The sequence below is a fragment of the Marmota monax genome, unplaced genomic scaffold (genome assembly GCF_021218885.2).
Source record: "Marmota monax isolate L192 unplaced genomic scaffold, Marmota_monax_Labrador192_F-V1.1 WCK01_AAM20220418_F8-fsc00679, whole genome shotgun sequence".
Lineage (NCBI taxonomy): Eukaryota > Metazoa > Chordata > Mammalia > Rodentia > Sciuridae > Marmota > Marmota monax.
Window position 1 is genome coordinate 1 of NW_026692027.1, and position 22,110 is coordinate 22,110.

Sequence of the window (22,110 nt, forward strand, 5' to 3'; positions counted from 1 at the left end):
TTTTCTTGCAAATGTTCTTTCTCTAGTTCTTTTGCTGCTTTCCCCTCCATTTCTTTATTCATTTTTTGTTCTCTTTCTTTCCTTTTCTTAAATAAAAATAGAAATTTTAATTGAAATACCTGTAATTATTCTCACATAAGGAAGGATTGTTATATGCAATAATTTTCTAAACTTCTATTATTCTTAAAATAAGTGGTGTAACAGTGGTTGGCACAACGTGGTTTATGAGAATATATAACATGAGAATATATAATTACCTGTTCAATGTCAATAACAGGTAGTTACTGCTTGGCTGTAAGTTTCATTAGGACACTGACAAAGATCTTGCTCACCAACATATACCTGCGACTGGGATAGTACTGAGTAAATAACAGGTGCTCAATAAATACTGTTTAAATAAATTAGTGAATAAATATTACTATCTGTTAGACTGCTGAATCCTAGTATTTTTAATGGATGTTTACCGTCATGTATATAAACATTTCCTAGATAGACAATTTGTCAATACAAATACTTGGATAAGTATTCACAAAAAGTGTGTTATAGAGTTCAAATGAATAATGCCTGCTGAAGATTGCATATAAGGACATAATTGGGCAAATATTTAGGTATACTGTTTTATATAGATCAGAGGTTTGCAAACAAGGCTAAATGTCAAATTCGGCCCACAGGCCATCTGTATTTGTAAACAACATTTTATATAAGTATGGCCAACTCATTTTGCTTATACATTTGTATATGGTTTCTTTTATTCTACAATAGCAAAGTTGAATAGTTGCCACAGAGACTGCATGGGCAGAAAACCTGAGATGTTTAAGATCTGGCCCTTTTCAGAAAAAAAATAATAATAATTTTTGACATAGAATATAACTCAATGCTTTTCTTCTCCTTACTCAAATGATAACCTACCAACTGTAGTTAAATTTTAAATAAATAATGGCATGGAGAGTTCACTTTATCAAAGTTTTAGAAATTAACCTGAAAGGTATAAAAGGAATATGGAATACAAATGTATATACATGTCAGTTTTCATGGAGAAAAGAAAGATGATCCCAAAAGAGAAATTCCTTCCCTGAAAGTATCTTGTAAAATACTGTAATATAAATTAACACCCAATTAATAAACATCAGTTACATACAATATATGTCCTGTTCAGTGCTGAGCAGCACAAGCAAGTCTTGAAAATCAGGGCTTGCACCATTCCTCAAGTTGATATATTTCTTTCTTGCTGTGCAGCCAATAGCTGTGAAAAGGAATCTTTTCATAACAAAACCTCAGTAGCCAATGGAACAATAATGGGTTTTAATTACTCCTCACTGACAGAAAATCTACAAACTGAAAATGGTCTTGGAATATATCTCTCTTAATCTGTATGATTTATGACTCTTCTGCCTAACCTCACCAGCAAGAAATCATCCAGTCCCTACAATGTTTTCAATGACAGAAACTAACACTTCATTGGTATCTATATCTCACACTATTCTATGTACTTTATTATACATATGGACCATCAGTTGATTTTTACAATCCCAGTATGAGGTAGGTACTATTATTATCCTATTTACAAAGGAGGAAAGGAAGGCACAAGAGGGTAAGTAATTTGTCTAAGATCACACAGTAAGTAGTAGATCACTATAGATCACAAAGACTTCAAAATGGAGGAATGCTAAAAATAATGTTATGCCAAAAATTTTAAACCAAAGTGAAATGTCAAAACTTCTTAAAACATACTACTTCTCAAAATTAATTCAAGAAGAAATAGTATCTGGATAACCATTTATTATAAAAAATTCAAAATTTAAAAATTTACCACAAAGTACTCTAGCTTCTGATAGCTTCATTGGTAGTTTGCAATGTACATTTAAGGAAGAAATAATACGAAATGACTACACAAATTAATTTTATGTTACAAGATAATATCAGAAACAAGGCAAGATAACTGCTCTATAGCCCAAAATGTGAAATAATTAGAAATGCATGTAACAAATGATGCATAATACCATCATTAAAAACTAAATAAAACTGATGAGAAATAAGAAAAATAAATGGAAAGAAAAACATATTCATAGATTTTAAATTTGATATTACTAAGAGCCATTTTCTCCAAAACGATCTACACATTTAACAAAATCCCAATAGTGCCAGGCAATATTCAAGCAGGCATAATTAGCAAATCTGATAATCAGATGCTGAATTACATATAGAAAGGTGCAAAGGAACTAAAATAAGTTTGGAAAAGAAGACAAAAGTTGATTTATATATCTATTTTTTAAAAACTATAAGTTCAATAATTATAGAGCTGTAGTAACAAGTTATTACTGCTGACACAGGATATAAATCAATAGAAGAGAATAGAATTCAGAAATAGATCTATATGTGTGTGTGTGTGTGTGTGTGTGTGGGTGTGTGTGTATCGTCAATTGATTTTAAACAAAGTGCCAAGGTAATTTGATAGGGAAAGGATTATCTATTCAATTAACAGTGGAACAATTGAATATATGTATGCAAATGAATGAACCCCAACCTTTAACTCAACCAGATATTAAAATGAACTCAAAATAAACATACAGGTAAAGCTGAAGTTATAACTTCTAGAAGAAAACGATAAATATTTTATATACTCTTGAATTACACAATGTTTCTTAAATAAAGACATACAAACCATAACCATAAAAGAAAAAATTAAATATGGAATATTGTCAAAATTTAAAACTTGTGTTCTTTAAGTTGGGCACAGAGGTGCGTGCCTATAATCCCAGGAGGCTGAAGCAGGAGGATCACAAGTTCAAGGCCAGCCTCAGCAACTTAGGGAGGCCCTACAAAATTTAGCAAGATTGTGTCTCAAAAAAAAAGGATGGGGATATATCTAAGTGGTAAAGTCTACATGGGTTAAATCCCCAGGGAAGGAAGGAAGGAAGGAAGGAAGGAAGGAAGGAAGGAAGATCATTCTGCTCTTTAAAATATAGTATTCAGAAAAATTAAATGGGCCATGAGTGATGGCATACACCTGTAATCCCAATGACTCAGCAGACTGAGGCAGGAGGATTTCAATTTCAAAGTCAGCCTCAGCAATTTAGCAAGGCCCTCCTAAGCCACTTAGTAAGAACCTGTCTCAAAACAAAAAATAAAGAAACTGGCTGGAGATGTGACTCAGTAGTTAAAAATCCCTGGATTTAGTCCTTGGCAAAAAAAAAGAAAGAAAAAAAATTAAATGGGAGAAAATATTTGCAATGCATTTATCTGACATTGGACTTGTGGTCTGAATATATAAAGAATTCAAAGACTGGGGATTAGCTCATTGATAGGTGCTAGACTAGCCTGAGTGAGGCCCTGAGTTCAATCCCCAGCACCACATTAAAAAAAGAAAAGAAAAAGTGAAGAGAAATGTACAAAATTCACCCAGTGTCACATGTACCTATATTCCCAGCTACTTGGGAGACTCAGACAAGAGGATCACCTGACAAGCCCAGGAATTTGAGGTCAACCGGGATAACAAAGTGATATCACCGAAATCCTCATCTCAAAAAAAAAAAAAGAAAAAAGAAAGAATAATTCCTACATGTCTTTTGATGGAGAAAGGAGACTTGTTGAGGACTGAACCCAGAGCCTGCTAAGCATGCTCTCTGCCACTAAGTTTTACTCAACCGTGAATTCTTACAAATTCTTATATCTTAATAAGAAGTCATATAACCCCTTCAAAAAATGGGCAAAAGACTTAAACTGACACAAAACAAATCCAAAAGAAGCTAACAACAAATGTAGCTCAGTTGTAGAATGCTGCCTACTATGGTCAACAAGTATAATAAACTGAATTATGTCCCTTCACCTCCTATGTTGAAAGCCTATCTCCCAGTGTGAGGAGATAAAACCTTCCAATAGTAAATCAAATTTAAATGAGGTCTTAATCCAATAAGACTGAAGTCCTTTAAAGAGGAAAATACACCAAAGATATGTGTGCACAGAGAAAAAGCCAGAAGACAAGCCATCTGCAGGCCAGAGACCTAAAGAGAATCCAAACCTGCAGACACCTTCATCTTGATTTCCAGTCTCTGGGATGTGAGAAAATTTTCTGTTGTTTAAACCACCCAAGTCTGTGGTATTTGGTTATGGCATCACTGAAAGACTAATACAATGAGCTTATAAAAAGATGCGAAACAGCATTAGATCTCATGGAAATGAAAATTAAAACAATGGCATATACTATACACACACTGGAAGAACAAAAATGAAAGACTGACATTACCAGGTTTGCCAAAGATGTAAAATATTTGGAACTTTCATAAATAGTCATGGGAATATAAATTGGTATAAGCACCTGAGAAAATACTTTGGCAATTTCTCATAAACACATTCTTACCACATAGCCCAGCAATTCAGCTCCTAAACATTTACCCAAAACAAATGAAAACAAATGTCCACAAAAGACTTGTATATAAATGGTCAGATAATTTTATTCATAATATCTCCTAATGGAAAGCAATCCACTGACCATCAACTAGTGAATGGATAAACAATTTGTGCTATTCCATGGGAGACTACTCATCAATAAAAATGAATCAACAATATATGAAATATCAGGATATATTTAAAAACAAAAGAAGTCCAACACAAAGAAGTCCAACAATTCTTTAATTCTGCTTTTAAGAAAGTATAGAAAGTACAATCTTATATACAGAATAGAAAGATAACCAAGATATTTAGAGCTGGGGCTGGCTATGGGAAGGGGAATGGGGGTTGGATGTGAAGGGAACTTTCCGGAGTGATGAAAATGTTGTATTATCTTGAGTGTGGTGCTTATTAATCACACAGGTATGTACATCTGTCAAACTCATAAACTTAAAATAGGTGTATTTTATTGCACAGCAGGCAGTCAGAATAGTCACTGCTACTGAGAAAGCAGTCAGCCATTAAGTGGCTTCGGATTTTCTAGCACACTGGTTCTATATCACAGAGGACAATAATTAATCTTCCTTTTCTAAAATGGTGCCCTGAAAGAACCTTTGTTTCTTACAAGTAAAAGAAATGAACAACTGGCTACTTAAAGTTTTTGACTTTCTATTTTAATTCTTCTAATAGGGCCTACTTGGCACATAGAAAAAGCTAAGTAAACATTTGTTGAAAGCATGATTGATACACTGATAACAGTGTTATCAATCATACACCTTGTTGATTTGAATTAAGTCTTTCAAATAAAATATCAGTGTGTTTTGAGAATTAAAAACAATTTTATTTTTAAATAACTTTTTAAAACATTGAAAGTAGAAGTCTTTTTCAAAATTTGTATTAATGTGTAAAAAATTAATCTGGAAAATAATTTAGCATAGCAACACAAATATTAAGTGTACTCAATGAGATAAGATATTTGTTTTAAAAGAATTTCACAATTTATAGTCATATTAGAAGAAAGCAATCTTACTAATGTATACATAAATTATTTTGTCTGATTTTTTGATAAAACACAGTGAAAATGACTTAGAGAAAATAGCAGCCCAAGATACAACTAAAATGAAGCTGGAGGCAGCAGAGGACCACACACCATGAAATGTAAACAGAAAGCTAGATGCCAGACAGGAAGAGAAGAACCAGGAGAACAGTCTTTACAAATACAGGTAAATGTAACTAAGGCTGAATAAGAAATCTGATAGTTTTTAAGAAAAAAAAAAGGAGGGATCAATTATTCTGTAACATGCACAAGAATGCTGCAGAATAGGTAAATTAATTTTTCAGGGTTTATCTCTGAATCATTTTCTACCTTATGGAATCTTGCTTTCAATAATTAGTGATTTATGTCATGGCAAGCCACTTACTCCCAAAAGATTTTTTTCCTCAAAAATAATTGGATTAGGTCTACTACCACTAACTAAAACAGTGAATATATATCATATATCCCTCAGAAGCATCTTACATTCTTAGGAAAAACAATTATGTTTGATTGGCATGGTAAAATTAGCTTAATGAAGTTAGAAGATAAGAGAAGCTTCTAGAGGAGAGAGCACATCATACATGGAGAACTATTTTTATATAAACTTCAAAAAGGTGTCAACCAAAATTTTGTAATGGTCATATAGACTTATTTTGATTGTGACATTTATTCAAAGTACTCTTTTGGGAATGAAGTAAACAAACACAATCCATAGTAATTGATTTCTAAACAAACACAATCCAAGTAAGGATCAAATACTTTTATGGTTATAATACACACACACATACACACAGACACCTCTCTAACCAATTTCCTTCTTCTAATGCCTGGATGATGAAGATTATGTTATCTTCAACTTACTGAAATTATTTGATACTCATAATAATATCACTTGGCATCAGATTCAACAATAGGTAAGGACAAAAACTATAATTAAAAATTTAAAACTTTGTCCTATAATTTGAGCATTTATCTAAATTCATAGTTATATTTTAATAATAAAATCAATTCTAAACATACAAAATCACAATATAAACAAAGTGATAGCATAATATTTTTTAAATGGGGGTTGGGGGGCAGTATTAGGGATTCCACTCAAGCCCTCGTGCATGCTAGATAAGCAGTCTATCACAGAGCTACACCCTACCCTAGACCTTTTTTCATTTCATTTTGAGTCAGGGTCTCAGAAAATTCACCAGACTGGCCTCAACTTTGTGATTCTCCCATCTCAGCTTCTAAAGTAGTTGGAGTCAACAGGCATGTGCCACTATGCCCAGTTATTTTAAAATTTCTAATGTATCAGGCTGGGGTTGTGGCTCAGTGGCGGAGCACTTGCCTTGTACATGTGAGGCACTGGGTTAGATCCTCAGCACCATATAAAAATAAATAAACAAAATAAAGACCTTTTTAAAAAAAAATTCTAATGTGTGATCCAACATAAGAATGTATTAAAATTGAAAGTAGGGATATGAAGGATAGCTCAATGGTTGCATGCTAGCCTAACATGCTTAAGGCCATGGGTTCAATTAGCACCATAAATTAAAAAGTAATAATAATAATAATAATAATAATAATAACAACAAAAATTGAAAGGAAGAATAGGAATATAGCTCAGTGGTAAAACCCAGCATGAGTGAAACCCTAGGTTTGATCCCCAGCACTGCAAAAAAGAAAAAGAAAAAAGAAAATTCATTGACTCATTCAATTAACAAATGCTTACTATATACAAAGAATTATAAACCTTGTAATGGATAAAAAATAATATAAAAAAGAATTCTTGTTCTTAAGGATCTTAAAATTACAAGGAAAGCAAAGGGATGTACATACTACAAAACAGCCATTTTTTTTCTTTTTTATAAAACATACAGAAAATACAAAGCACCATATGATAAAGTGCTATAAAAGTTAATATAAATTGAAAAAAGATTCACAGGAAAGAATCTCTAACATGTGAACAGCCAATCTGCATGTAGGAAGTAATCTGAGTTAGATGACAAATGGAAAAGTAGAACAGAGAATATGATGAGATTTCATCCTGATAAAATACCATATGTAAAAATTAGGAAATGAAAAATACTAACAAGATAAGTATTCTCAAAATTTCTCAAGAATACATACTCTTGAGTCCTGGGCAGTACAGCCAAAAGCTCAAGATTTCTAGGAAATTTATTTGCATCTTAAAAATAATGTAAAAAATTTGGTGCTCTCTTAGTATATGCAAGGCCCTGGGTTTGATCAACACTTTGAAAAATAAAATAAAAATAAAACTTACAGTCTACTTCTTTATATACCTATGTTTGCTTTATTATAAAAATATAACATTTTCCTCTCAAAAAATTTCCAGTAAAACTAATACTCCAAGAAGATTGGGGGTGGCTGTGATTATCTTGTGTGAGTTCCCTAAATAATCCCTGTAAAAAGAATCAGCATAGAATAAAGAGAAAATAGATGGTAGACATGCCTGAAATGCTACTTTGGCTCAGGGAATAGAGTGGAGACTCTTTAACCAGTCAGTCTTGAGTTTTAAAATCTCAGTCAGAAGACAGTACAGGTTTGGCACATGAAAAACATTTTTAGACATAAGGAATAACAGTCAGATCTATTCAGCAAAGATTAATCTGGCGGAGACATACAGGAAGGGTTTATTCATTTAACAAATATTCCTGGGTACCTCTAATGTGTGGTAATGGATAAGCTGTTGGAGAACTGAAAAACAGAAGCAAAATTCCTGATCTTATAAGAACTTATATCCTAGTGTGGAGAAGTAAACAATAAAGTTGAAGGAAGTAATGAGACCATTCAGAAAATAAAATAGAAGCAGCAATTATATATATAGTAAAGGAAGGGATGTTTTGGAGCAACAGAATTATTATTATTATTAAGTGACTGAAGACACAGTAGAAGTAATAGGAATAAAGGAATAATAGGAAAAAGTCTATGAAGAGGAATGGGGCAAAGGTATTTTTTTAGGTGTACACATTTGGAGTTGCCTGCTGATCTAATGGATAGAAATCCAAGACTCAAAAAATTCAAGTCTAAAGATTCAGACTTGGTGGGGCTAGCATTGTAGCTCAGTGGTAGAGCACTTGCCTAGCACATGTGAGGTGCTGGGTTCCATCTTAAGCACCACATAAAAATAAATAAATACAATAAAGGTATTGTGTCCATATACAACTAAAAATATTTTAAAAATATTTAGAATTGCTGAATGCAGGCAGACACTAGTAGAGTTCACAGGGACAGAAAAGAACACAATTAGAGGGCATCCAGGCTCTGTAGTGCATGCCTTTAATCCCAGTGACTCAAGGGGACTAAGGCAGGAGGATGGCAAGTTAGAGACAGTCTCAGCAACTTAGTGAGACCCTGTTTCAAAACAAAATAAAAAGGGCAGAGATGTAGTTCAGTGGTAAATCATGCCTGGGATCAATCCTTAGTACCAAAAACAAAAGAAGAGTAAAGGGCAAAGGGCAGAAGACAAGAGACTTGATAAATATTCATGAGGGTAGGGGTAAAAAACAAAAGCAAAACCCCAAAGAAGAAAGAAACTAAGAGAAATATAAGAAAAACCTAGCTAAGGACTAATTGGAAGAAAGACTTTGAAAAGAGATGTTAGGATATGTGTATGCATTTTTTTCCTTTTCACCTGTTCATTCTTTTTCTGAACCCATTCCTTGTGCTTTTCTTCAGCAATTTTCTTTCTTTTTTCACGTTCTTCAATTTTTTTCTTTTTTCTAGTTGTGGTTTAATTCCTGTGGATTTCATTTAAACAAAAGACAATGTTTAAGGGAAGTACCCAAATCACATATTTTAAAAAAGGCTGAACTTAACCAAATTAAACAAGAATATAGTTTCCATTATACAATATATACCACTACTGATAATAACTTACTTAAGTAACTAGTCTACAATGAAAGAAAGCATTGGTAAAAAGTATAAGTCATTTTTTAGAAATGCAAATAATTGCTTGGCAGCAAAACAGTAGTTTCTTAGACTAAATTTCAGCTAAATTACCCTCATTGAAATCAACTTTTCCACACACAAATTTTGGCACCACTGTAAGCTATTGGCAGTAGCTCAAGAGAATTGCAACTTTTTTTTACAGTTATAAAAAGTTTCAAGATTCTTGCTGAAGATAAAGAATAGGAATTAAGTAATCCCTAAATTAAAATTTTAATTCAGAGTTACACCAAAGAAGAAATGTAAAGAAGGTATTCAGTTTCCATAGAGAAAAAAAGAATCAGAGTTTTCTTCACAGATTTTATAGCTGTTGGGATATAAAACAAAACCAAATTCATACCTCAGATTATTTAACTGTCTTGCTGTCACCAGAATCTACACATCTGGGCATTTCCTCAGGAGAAAGAATGTGGAAGGTATGGCCAAATAAAACTACAAGTTGAATGCCACCACTCTGTCACTCATCAGCTAAATTATGGCATTAGTTGAGAAAGCTGTTCAAACTAGACTTCTCTAGGACTCTACAATCATAATTACTGGTTAGTTTTCTTCCTTCCTTAGATACTAATAATCAGATACATTTATGAATCTTCCATTGGTCCCCCTTTCTCCTTCCATCTTTCCTTTCTCCCCAAATACTTACCTCCATGGGCAATTTTCCAACTCTCAGGTTAATTCCAGGGTCTTAAATGAAGATAAAATTTTACACCAAGAACATATTTTTTTTTTGCATTTTAGAATAACTAATCAAAAGATACTTGTTTACCATGACTTCTGATCTTAAAATTCCACTGCAAAGAAAATAGTTGCCCTATCTCACTTAGAAAATCTTCAAACTTTGAAATATCATATCTCACAAAACAAATATCTACCTTGATAGGATTCTTCACTACCTCATAGCTGTTATTCCTTTATTACTCACTCAATAAACTTTAATTGAGTGCCTGATATTGATCTAACAAGAACTGTGTGTGTGTACACACACACACACACACACACACACACATACACACACAGAAAGATGAAATCCTAGAAGTCTCTCATCTAATCTTTTCTGTATATACCAAAGAATAAAGTGCTACACTGTGAGTTACTGGGTATAAAAAAAAAGGAGTTTGGAGAAAAGAACAAAAAGGGAAGACAAAGAGAAATGGTTTGAACCAGGATAGTCAGAAATGAGCAGTTTCTTAAAATAGTGAAAGAAGATGACTTTAAAAGAAGTGAAAGATGCGGAAGGGGACGGTGATTAATTTAATGTGTGGTACTAATTTCCTCTTTAGATAGAAAGAGGTTTTTTGAAGACAGTAAATTGAACACTATGATGAAGAATAAAAGTCAAAAGGGATGATTTAGAGCTCTTATTAAGACTGAAGGCTGAGTTTGAAATGATCAGTACTATTCTGAGGGAGATTGACTAGAAGGTTATGACAATATACCCTATAAGGGGAAGACAGTCTGGACTTGTGCCAGAAAACAAGTAAAAGGAGAAACACACAGAGTGTGTGTGGGTGTGCAGATACGCATGTGTGTATGTATGTGTATATACATGTGTATAAATTTACATACAGTAAAAGGCTAGGTATAAATCTGACAACTATACATTCGAAATTTTCCAAACCAGTTCTAAATTTTCTTTTAAAGAAAAGTTTAAATGTATGATTAAGCATAATTGATTATATTTATATACTTTTTAAGAGTCTTAAAGGTAACTCAAAAGGGGGAAAATTAAGATGTTGCATTACTATTTTATGAATACCAAATTTTAGTTAATGTTGATATAGGTGAAAATAAAGAAAAGATCCAAAAGTACCTAGAAAATTCTACCACTGACCTGAATAGTACTGTATTCTTATAATGTCTATTTAAGTATTTGCCTACCCAGAATATACATCACATTCTCATACACTACCCTCTCTTCCAAGGCTAGCTCCTCTTAGAATTTCCCATGCTGCATGGCTCCATCTGTTCACCACGGAGGCAGGCCTCCTCCAGGATACAGCAGGAGTCTTCTTTCCAAAAGCCCCTGCCTGGTCTTCTGGTACACCACTGAATTTCAACAGGATTATAGCTATTTTCCCATAGAGTAAACATTTGGTTATGGAAAACCAAACTCCAAAGAGGGTCCTAAACATGTATCATTATTTCAATATATTTTGCCTATTTTCAAATGATTTTTTACTATTGAAGGTAACAAAAACAAAAAAAACAAAGTGACAATTTTGAGTTTCACCAGCTCTATATCCTACCCTACTCCTTCCTTAAGGGCTGATAAATTAAATAGCTGAATATTAAATGGTGAGGTTGAAAAAAATAACAGGAAAAAAAGTACCTGGACTAGTCACAAAATAAATAATTTTTATAATTTTGAACAGATTACATTAAAATGTGAAGTCAAATGTTAAAAATTAGAATTAGCCAAAGACCACAGAGAACTTAGAAGAATTAAAGAATTATTTTAAATAAAAAATGTAAATATATTTAATAACCTACAAAACCAATATGCTAGCTTGCATAATGTCAATGTTAATTTTCAGTGTTTACCATGTTTATCATTACAACATTATTACAAATGTATAACATTTTTAATAGGGTAACTATAAAGGGTTAAAACAATTTTTTAACTCAATCTCACAGAGATGTCTAAAACAAATTTAAATGTCTGTTACTAAAATAAAATTCATGAATGAAATGAGCTTCTTAATGATTCAACTATCCTTTAAGTCTTCCTTTAAGTGGGGCATGGTGGCACTTGCCAGTAATCCCAGCAGCTTGAGAGGCTGAGGCAGGAGGATTACTAGTTCAAAGCAATAAGCAACTTAGTGAGGCCCCCAGTAATTTAGTGAGACCCTGTTTGTAAATAAACTACAAAAAAGGACTGGAGATGTGACTCAGTGGTTAAGTACCTCTGCATGGTACTGAAAAAAATTTTCCTTTAAATGTTAAAGGAAGAAAATAAGAAAGCAAGAATAAGTTCAAAAAGCAAATACTGAGTCTGATCTATTTATTTCTAAAATATTTCTTAATAAAAAGCACATAAATTGGAAATCTAAAGAACTTAATACCAGTTCCAGCTCTGCCATTAACCGAAACCTTGGCAAAGTTACTTCTCTCGCCTTCATGCTTCTTAGCTTTTATAAGGATCTGAAATGAACCATTCCTTATGGTCAAAAATCTGTGCTTTTAATGACATGGTTTGTAAGCAAATTAGGGAATAGAATAAGTAAGGAGAGAAAAATAAGGGAAAGCATGACTTAGGAAATAAAGAGAAAGGCATGAAAATCCAAATAGATTTTGGCTAAAGTTTATGATGATAAGCCATCTTCTAATTCTGCATTGTTTTCTATCGATATCATCAGTCCCCCAACACCAAATGTCCCTCCTATATCCTGCAAAGCAAACTGATCCTACTTCCAATGGAAGTACCTCCAATTTACACTTTTGGATGACAGAAGTTAAACATTATTTCTGCAGAAAGCTATAATAGTTTTCAGCAGTATTCTTTAAAAGAAAAAAAATTAAATAAAGTTTTCACTCAAAATAAATAAAATATAAAGACCATAACAGCTCAAAATAAGCTAACAAAACATTGAGTAGATAACCCATATGTTATGATTGATAGCTACAATTCCTTGGCATGACTAACAGGCAAGATTCATTCAAAAATATCTTAAATTGCTTCAAAGTTAAGTAATGAAGTAGCCATAAGAAATGTCAAATTACTCAAAACATGAAAAGGCTTTAATACATACAAATAATTATACCCTGCTATATGCTTAATGGTTGTGGTAAGGGCTTTATATTTATTATTTTATACTGTTCTTGAAACAAATCTTCAGAGTAGTTATTATATACTTTCATATGTAATAACTAACTCATATTGAATTCTTTCTATATAGTAGGCCATATCCTGATATTCATTTAGACCTCATAATAACAATAAGAGGTAAATATTATTCTCCCCCTTTCACTGATAGTGACTCTCCTTACAAGTGACTTCTATAGTAGCTAGAAAAAAACGCAAATGAACTGTGCTTTACCACTAACTTACTCTACCAGTGTTTTCCAAGTTGTGAGTCTAAAATCAATTTAACAGATTATAATTGACTTTCATAAAAAAGAATACCATGTTTTGAATAAATTAAGATACTTTTTCAAATATATATGTATATACATCTATGTATAGGTTTATATTTATGTTCAACATGAAAAAATTAGATTTCTCACTGTGAACAAATATTTTTCAAAAACACTACACAAGGACTGATGAACAGTGGTAGAACCCTTGCCTAGCATGTGCAGGGCTCTGGGTTTGATCCCTAGCACTCCAAGAAAAAAAAGAAGCAGGGAAAATAAAAGCCACACTAAACATTGGAACTAGTAATGTTAAAAGAACTAGTAATGTTAAAATCTAAAGTTGAGGTAAAGGGAAGAGACTGGGGCCTCAAAAATAAACATTAATTCTGAAAACAAATTTAAAAAAATCTTCTCCAAAGGCTATGACTAGCAATGATAGAAATGCCAATACCAATAAAAAACAAAATCAGCCATCTTTATACTTTGTTTCATTTAATCCTCACAAAAATCCTATGACAGGTACTATTTTTCCCACCTTGTCCAGATGGGGAAACTGAAGTATAAAATCTAAATAAATTGGCTAAGATCACCCAGCAAGTAAAAAGACTAGAACTAGAGCTTTTATTAAGCCTGGCTGAAACCAAATCACAAAGTCTTTTTCAAGCCCTGTGCTTGCTAAGAGGAAATAAGTACTACTCTCACAGTGTACATTTCCAGGAATAAATTTGTATTCTAGAATACAAAGTATCATGTAAAAGGGAAATGCCAGAATATACTAATTTACACAATCATTTGAATCATTCCAAGTCTCCTGAACAGATGATTGCCTACCTGGTAGAAACCCATCACAAAAATAACAACTAGTTTCAAAACCAATATGAAAAATTTCAAGGAAGATCATAAAGGACAAAGAAAGTACAAAGCTTTAGTTCCCATGATTTTTTTATAATAACATGGTTACTAACAGACTAGAATAAACTAAAATATCCAACCATAGTGTACCAGTTTACTATATTTTAATATACATTAATACATGTTAAATATACTTTAATAATAAGCAGTCTTTTTCTTTTCTTTGCTTTTCTTTTTTTTTTTTTTTTTTTTTTTTTTTTGTGGTGCTGGGGATTGAACCCAGAGCATTGTGTATGAGAGGCAAGCACTATACCAAATGAGCTATATCCCCAGCCAATAATAAGCAATCATTTTAAAGTGATGTTGAAAAATATTTAATGAGGGCTGGGGTATAGCTCAGTGGTAACATGTTTTCCTAGCAAGCACAAAGCCTTGGGTTAGATCCCCAATGCAACTCCAAAAAATACAAAAAAAATTAAAATGACATGGAAATATATTAATAATATAACTGGCAAAAAAAAAAAAACAGATTGAAAAAGATTGAAACTATTTCATTAAAAACAAGAAGTATCTTTCACCATTTCTGTGATGAAAAGAAACCAGAGAGTGAGTCTGGATAGGGAGCTTAGGTGATGGCGAGTTATACAAATATATTTACTTGCCAGGGCACATGCTCTTTGGTAGGTAGAATAGATTCCTGTCTTTATTTCAATTTTTCTCTTCTTTCTTAAAACTTTTCCTGAGTATATAGTTGAATTTACCTAAGTGCAAAAGTCTATTGTATGTCTCTCTAGATATACATTTGTACATATAATCAGCCCTCTGTATCCATGGGTTCTGCAACCATGGATTTAATCATGCATAGATCGAAAATATGCCAAAAAAAATTGTGCCTATACTGAGCAGGGACACATTGTTTTCTTGTCATTATGCTGTGAGCAATTCAGTATAATAACTACTTAGGTAGTGTTCACATTGTATTAGGTGATATAAGTAATTAGAAAAGATTAAAAGTAGATGGGGAGATATATACGTTAAATGCCTTTATATAGAAAGACTTGAGCATTGAGTATTTTGGAATCCAAGAAAGTCCTGGAACCAAACCTCTTGGATACTTAAGATGACTGTTTTTATTTTTTAAAAACTTACATAGAAGAAAGTCTAGAAGGCTATATTCCATAATATTAACAAAGATTATTATTAGGTGTTGAAATTAAAAGAGCTTTTCATTTTCTTAATTATATTTAGCTATATTTTCTGAATGTTCTTCTAATGAATATACTGCTTCTATAATTAGATTTATTAAGATTGATATAGTAAACTAATACAAACAAATGCACACACATTGTTTTCAGGAACAATAAGATTAACATTTTAATTTGCAACAGCAACTCTACTCTGTGAGCTCAGTGTCATATAGAAAGAATACTGTCTAGTTGTACCTCTAGAGTTTTCTGTTGTAGTCGGTCACTTTCTTCTTTTTCTTTGCCAACAAACCACACCTCCCATGGTGTCAGGCTGCTTTCTCCTAAGTGGACCCGTTTCTGTTCTTCTTGGTTATCTTCTGATTCAACTTTACTGCTATGAAAGAAAGGATACTATAGAACTTGTACACGAAATACTTCTCTTACTAGTCAAAAATCATTTAACTATACAATGAAAACAAAATCTAACAACATATTTTCAATACTGTTATTTTAAAAACATATGAATCAATTATATAATGTAAAAATATGAAAAACCAGGAAAAGGAAATCTAATTTTGAATTACTTTACTCATTTAGTTATGCCACTCCCTTCAAAAAGCAAATTATTTAAAAACCCAATGGAATAACTTGAGCCCAACCTATGTGCCTCAAGGTCACTTGAGGAAATTATTTATTTCTAAAATTTTATTTTTTTTATTCCTAAAAATTCTATCTATACAAGTAATCACTAATTACTACTAGTACACATAATCTTTTGTAGGTGTGTGTATGGTACCAGGCGTTGAACCCAGGGCCTTGGACATGCCCCTGAACTATATCTACAGCTCCACTACCACATACACACATATACACATAACTTTAATCAGATCCTGGGGCAGACCTTTCCCTTTTCCTCCATTATATAGCATAGAAAAAAAGTAATGTGTACATATATACTGAGAGAATGATGAAAAGCAAATAATTTAATAATTAGGAATTCTGGGTAAAGGATGAACAAAAGTTTTTTATATTCTTTTTCTTTAAATTTGAAATTATTTTGAAATAGACAGCTATAGAAAAAAATATACCCTTCTCTTTTTCAGTGCTGGGAATCGAAGCCAGAGCCTCATTCATGTTAAGTATACTCTGTACCAACTGAGCTACACCCACAACTGCTGTGGCCCTTCTCTCCTTCAACATTTAATATTTTGTTTGACAACATTTTGCCAGTTCTTAGCGTATACAAGACTCTCCAATCTGTTTATCTCTTATCATTGTCTTCATCTCCACTTTGTACCTTCTGTCAGTCTGACTCTTCTGGATATACAGAAAATTAACTATATGAGTAAATAAAGAACAGAAGGATTTGGCTGGATACATAAGCCTCACAAAACTTATGGAAAACTTAACAATCAGTACTCATGGATAGGAAGGTTGTTCAGTACCCAACATAGCTCCAGGGGCAAGTTTATTATATAGACTCAGGTGTGTGTATCTTCAACATTGTTCCTTCTAACAAACAATTGCCTCACAACTGCTTTGTACCACTTTTTCTACCTCATAGATTCAGTTTCCCTAATTTTTTTGGGGGGGTTATGTTATTTAATCATCCATTCATGTCTTTTCAGAACTTGTATTCTAAGTGGAAAAGAGACATTGTTAATATATTATTTCTTAGGCACATCTTTCCTTTTTAGTCTTGCATTATGACCTCATCTGTTCTCAGCTTCAACTATCACTATATGCTGGTGATATCTGGATCAGCTATTCTGGGCCAGATCTCTATCTTAGAGATTTTTTTAGACTTATTTCTAACAATTTTATAGACAGCTCCATGATATTGAACTCAGTCAACTGAAAAAAAAAAAATCTAAGCATTTTCCAGCATCCACCTCCTCTTTCTTCCCCACTAAGAAAAATTTTACTCCTCTTATAATCCTAAGTGAATGTTACCACCATCCACCCAGTTACCTAATCCAGAAATCCAGATCTGACTCCACCCGCTACCCCTCCATGTCTGATTCCCCCTACCCTCATGCCCATACAATCACTAGTCATATCAATTCTACATCCTTCAATTTTCTCAAGTGATTCTCTTCTCCAACCTTTCAAACACTCCAAACATAAACAGTCTCTAGCCTTCCCTTTTAAATCATTCTCTAAACCTGTTGCCAGATTTGCCCCTACCAATGCATCCTTTTATCATGTAACTTCTCATCTCAAAGTTCTTCAGGGCCCATTTGCGCACAGGATGAAATCCAAACTCCTTAGCCTGACATCCATAAATTGACTCCTGCCTTTCTTTTCATAAATTGGTGATCCAGACTCTACATTTCAGTCATGTTGAACTTCTGTGGGTTGGTAAATACACTATGGTGTTGAGCTCTTCAGCTTTTGCCTAAAACTGAAATGCCTTTCCTCTACCTTCACATATGGCCAGATTAAGAGCTTACTTTCATAAGTAAAACAGCCTGGGGATAAAATCTCTATCTGCTTCTTCCTAGCTTCTGCACATGTTTAAATTTCTCTAAAAAAGAGATCTCATCTGTAAAATGGAGATGACAGTAGTAGCTGCATGAAGAAGCAAAGCACTTAGTATAGTTCTGGGCCCTCAGTAAGTACATACTATGCCATTTATTATAATTATTACTATAACTAACTCCTATTCTTCCTTCAAGATTTTATTCTGATACTATATTGTCTGGGAAACTTTCTAAAAACTTCTGGATTAACTGCCTTGGGCTTCCTGTCACTGGTTCCCCCTCTGCCACAGGCCATGAGTTCCTTAAAGAAAAGAACATGAATGAATGAATGAATGAATGAATGAATAAATAAGAACTTGGCTGGTTGTGATAGCATAGACCTGTAATCCCAGCAATGTAGGAGGCTGAGACAGGAGGATTGTATGTTTGAGGCCAGCCTGGAAAAATAAAAAAGGTTTAGGGCTGTAGATTAGTAGGCTGTAGATTAAAGCACCTTGGATTCAATCCCCAGGACTGGAAAAAAAAAGGAAAGAAGAAAACCAAATATGTCTTGACTGAGGGTCTAGATTATGAAACATTGTTGAAAGAAGAAATTAGTCAAATCAGTTTTTTTAGATAACACTTTAAATACTTCCTGCCTTAACATTTTTAGCAAATGTGTTCAAAAAGTATAGCATATAAACTACAGATATACTCATAATAAAGAAAGGCTTCATAATTAGCTATTTATGACAAGAAACTTATTAAGGCATAACTTTCCTAACTATAGTTATATGAAAGACAGAAAAGAACTAAATAGATAAGCAGTAGGCCCAAAGCATATTATAAAAGACTCCAGAAAAATACTTTTCATCATCTTGTTTTGATGTCATCTTTGATCATCTTCACAATCCCAGCCAATACACTTGAAGGTCAATCAATCTTTTAAGCATAAGTCTATTTGTACTGAAAATTATCTTGAGGGATTGGGGTGTGACTGAGTGGCATAATGCTTGCCTGGCATGTATGAGGCCCAGCACCCCTACAAATCTGAGCACATAGATATGTGCAGCCAATGCCTGAGTCTATCTCAAAGAAGCCTTACTCTACTAGTATGCCACAATCAGATGTAGCTAGTAAGGGACAGAGAGAGGCATAAAATCCCAGAGCTCTTGGTTTCTCTGTACTCTACAGAGGATGCTGATAGCCCAAAACAATGGCTGGGCTATGACTCAGGCTGCCTTCCTTCATCTCATCCCATACAAGCTATCCAGAACAACAACTAAAGGAACACAGTCATCTTCTAAAATAAAAGAAGAAGTGCTAGTTTTTCTGAACCATTTGAAAATAATCATGGTATCTAACTATTCTCCAGGAAGGAGAAACAGGAATTCATTCAACACACATTTATTGAGTACCTAATAAAAATCTAACACTTGCCACACACAAGACCTAACAAATTCTGCAATCTTTCTAGACCCACATCCTCAGTATTCTTTTGACTCATGGGGAATGAAATTAGGCAGCCTTAGCCCTATTAGCTCATTCAGGCTTTGGGTGAGACATAGATAGGTCTGGCTCCTCCCTTGACAGGTTCCATTTGATTAGCATTTAGGCTTGTGGAAGCTAATGCAGGGTCTCAGTAGTTGAGCTGCAGATTTTCATGGTCATTTATTCCTCAGGCTGATAAACTATGTCCACATTGTTTAGTCCTGTTAATTATGTTCAGAAGGTATTTCACACATCTTTAAAATGCATTTTAAAAATATCTAATACCCACTAAGTCCTAAAGAATCCCTACAAAACATAGTTGAAAATGGTCTCCTAAAACCCTACCTCTTACCACTGAGTCTATGGGGTTAATATGAGATGCCTCTTTCTTGTTTTTTCAAGCAGCCTGGACAGCCTGCATGGTTACTCTTCCTGGTTTCCATTTCCACCAACATACCTCTCATCTTTAAAAGAGTAACTTTTGTAACCATGTATGGGTCATTTCAGATGGTTCCACATTCCATTCATTCATTCCTTATACAGAGAGGGGCCATCTTGTCACTTACACATAAAGTATGGGTTCTCTGGTCTGCATTTTTTTAGATCTCCTGTATTGTTCCTTATATAGTTTGATGATTAGAAACTTGTAAATTGGCTTCTGAAGATGATGTTTACCCCAAAATAGACCTACATTATTATAGTGATAGGCCTTTTGCTTCTATTTCTATACACCCTAAAATAGTCATGCTGTATAAGAGGGAACCTGATCAGTTTACCTCACTACTAGGCCCAAATCTGCTAATAAATTGGTGTATGCCTTTGAGTCAGACTTTTTATTTGTGTTCTGTGATGCAGTTTTATCACATGTAAAATGAGTGGACTGAGCTGGGCTTTAATTTAATAAAATCTTGTATATTTTATTTATGGTCCCCAGTACCTAAACTAATATATGGCAAAAAATAGATTTTTGCTGACTGAATCTCTGTAGAAATAAACATTATGATGGTTTTTAATAATCCCTTTGCTTCAAATATTCTTTGATACAACAATAACTATTCCACTGAAAGTTCGTCCTCAGATGAGACACAACCCTGCCTCTGCATGCTGTGGTGGACTAATCTCTGTGCTTCAGCTCTTTACACTATTACAACCTACTACATAAAACACATTTTGGAACTAAGATTATGGACAAGAGTTCTTCAGTTCACCATCTGGATTTTTGAGGATTCGTAAAACTCCTGAAATAGAAGCAGTTTTGTGTGTTGGAGACTATATACGGGTCATTTTTAAGGAAACTGAGATAGCAGCAATTAAAGGGCTAAGAATCAGAAAACATGTCATCTTTAAGAAATGGCCCAGGACTCTCTGCAGAAAGGGCTGCATTTAAGGATGCAGGCGCCTGCTCAGCCTCTAAGGTGGAAGACAGGAGATTGTTTTGGTTTGCTGAAGGTACTTGGAAGGGTCCAAGGAACCTTGGGACCGGTTGTATCGGTCGGGCAGTCTCAGGTTTACCTGGCGCGCCCTGGTAACTCCGTTCCTCTCAGGCTCAACACCTCGGCCTCTACGTCATGGGCATCTTCGTCCACATCTTCGTCATCCTCTCCGTCACCATGTTTATCGTCAAACGAGAAGCTCTGGTGGCCGAGGGGAGACAACAGTGACATGGTGGAATTGCTGCAGCTCTGAGGCAGCGGCGACCATCAGATAGACGTCGCCACCACCCCAGCCTCTGCCCCCGGGGACCCTTCATGAGGACGGAGAAGGAGGCCATGGAGGCCTCAGACTCGGAACTGCAGTCCAGAGAGAACAGGATGCCGGGAGGGGAAGAAGCAACACTCCACTGCCACACATCCTGCATCTAGCCCGCCAAGTTCAAACCGGCAGCGCTGCAGCGTGGACATGCTCTCCCAGCAGGCCCCGCGCATGTTGGGCCCGGCCAATCCGGGCCGGCCCCGGTGCCGCGTTGCCATGGCGACGCAAGGAGGACGAGAGGGCTGTGTCTGGGCCTATAGAGCGTGGCTTCCTCTCTGTCTGCCCTTCTTCCTGTGTCTGGAAGGTGCCTGTTGCTTGTGAACTTATTCAATTCTGCGTCTCTTCCAGCTGACACGGGGGGGGGGGCTGGGCTTTTTTTGAGGTGTTGTTGCAGACCATTTGGTATTTGAAATAACGTTATTACTGAATAAAGCAACTCCTCTTAAAGGGAAAAAGGCAGAATTAAGGACTAACATCCACCCCTCGACCCCACCCCCCACCCCAACACACACATAAGGTCAGGATTATATGCACCAGTCTTGATTTCCTTGAACAGGTCATGCTTTTTTGAGGGTGAGGTAATTTAACTTTACAAGTGTATCCAAGAAAGCACGTTTAGGTGGCCTGGGGATGTAGCTCAGTGGTAAAGTGCTTGCCTAGCATGCATGGGGCCCTGGGTTCCATCCCTGCTACCAAAAAATAATGCAGGTTTAGGACAATCTTTTAGTGTTTTGATACATCTTGTTTGCCTGGCGTCTTAAGGCAACTAGTCTGTCTACACCTGCGAATTGTTTTTACTTTTTTAAGCCTCTATTATGTGCTAAGCCTCTAACCTTTGCTAAGCAATGGGGTAAAAGCTGCTGTTACTCTAAATTCCTCATCTTTTGGTGGCGACAAATGTAATTAAAATATG

General features: G+C 34.4%; 1 protein-coding gene across 2 annotated transcripts; it reads right to left on the reverse strand.

The window, feature by feature from the left end:
- On the reverse strand, positions 1 to 21,247 carry LOC124098916 (coiled-coil domain-containing protein 34-like). 2 transcript variants are annotated; one of them, XR_009227813.1, is made up of 4 exons: positions 20,958 to 21,247; positions 15,748 to 15,886; positions 9,066 to 9,171; positions 1 to 86 (listed from the first exon to the last, which is right to left on the reverse strand). XR_009227813.1 is itself a non-coding variant. In XM_058582673.1 (3 exons), exons 1-3 carry the CDS (start codon positions 21,107 to 21,109, stop codon positions 9,154 to 9,156), a joined length of 309 nt encoding a protein of 102 aa, XP_058438656.1. In that variant the 5' UTR covers positions 21,110 to 21,247; the 3' UTR covers positions 5,329 to 9,153. The 2 variants fall into 2 exon arrangements, 1 of the variants encoding a protein (XP_058438656.1); XM_058582673.1 differs by lacking the exon at positions 1 to 86 and having other exon boundaries at positions 5,329 to 9,171.
- Positions 21,248 to 22,110: the final 863 nt, after the last annotated feature.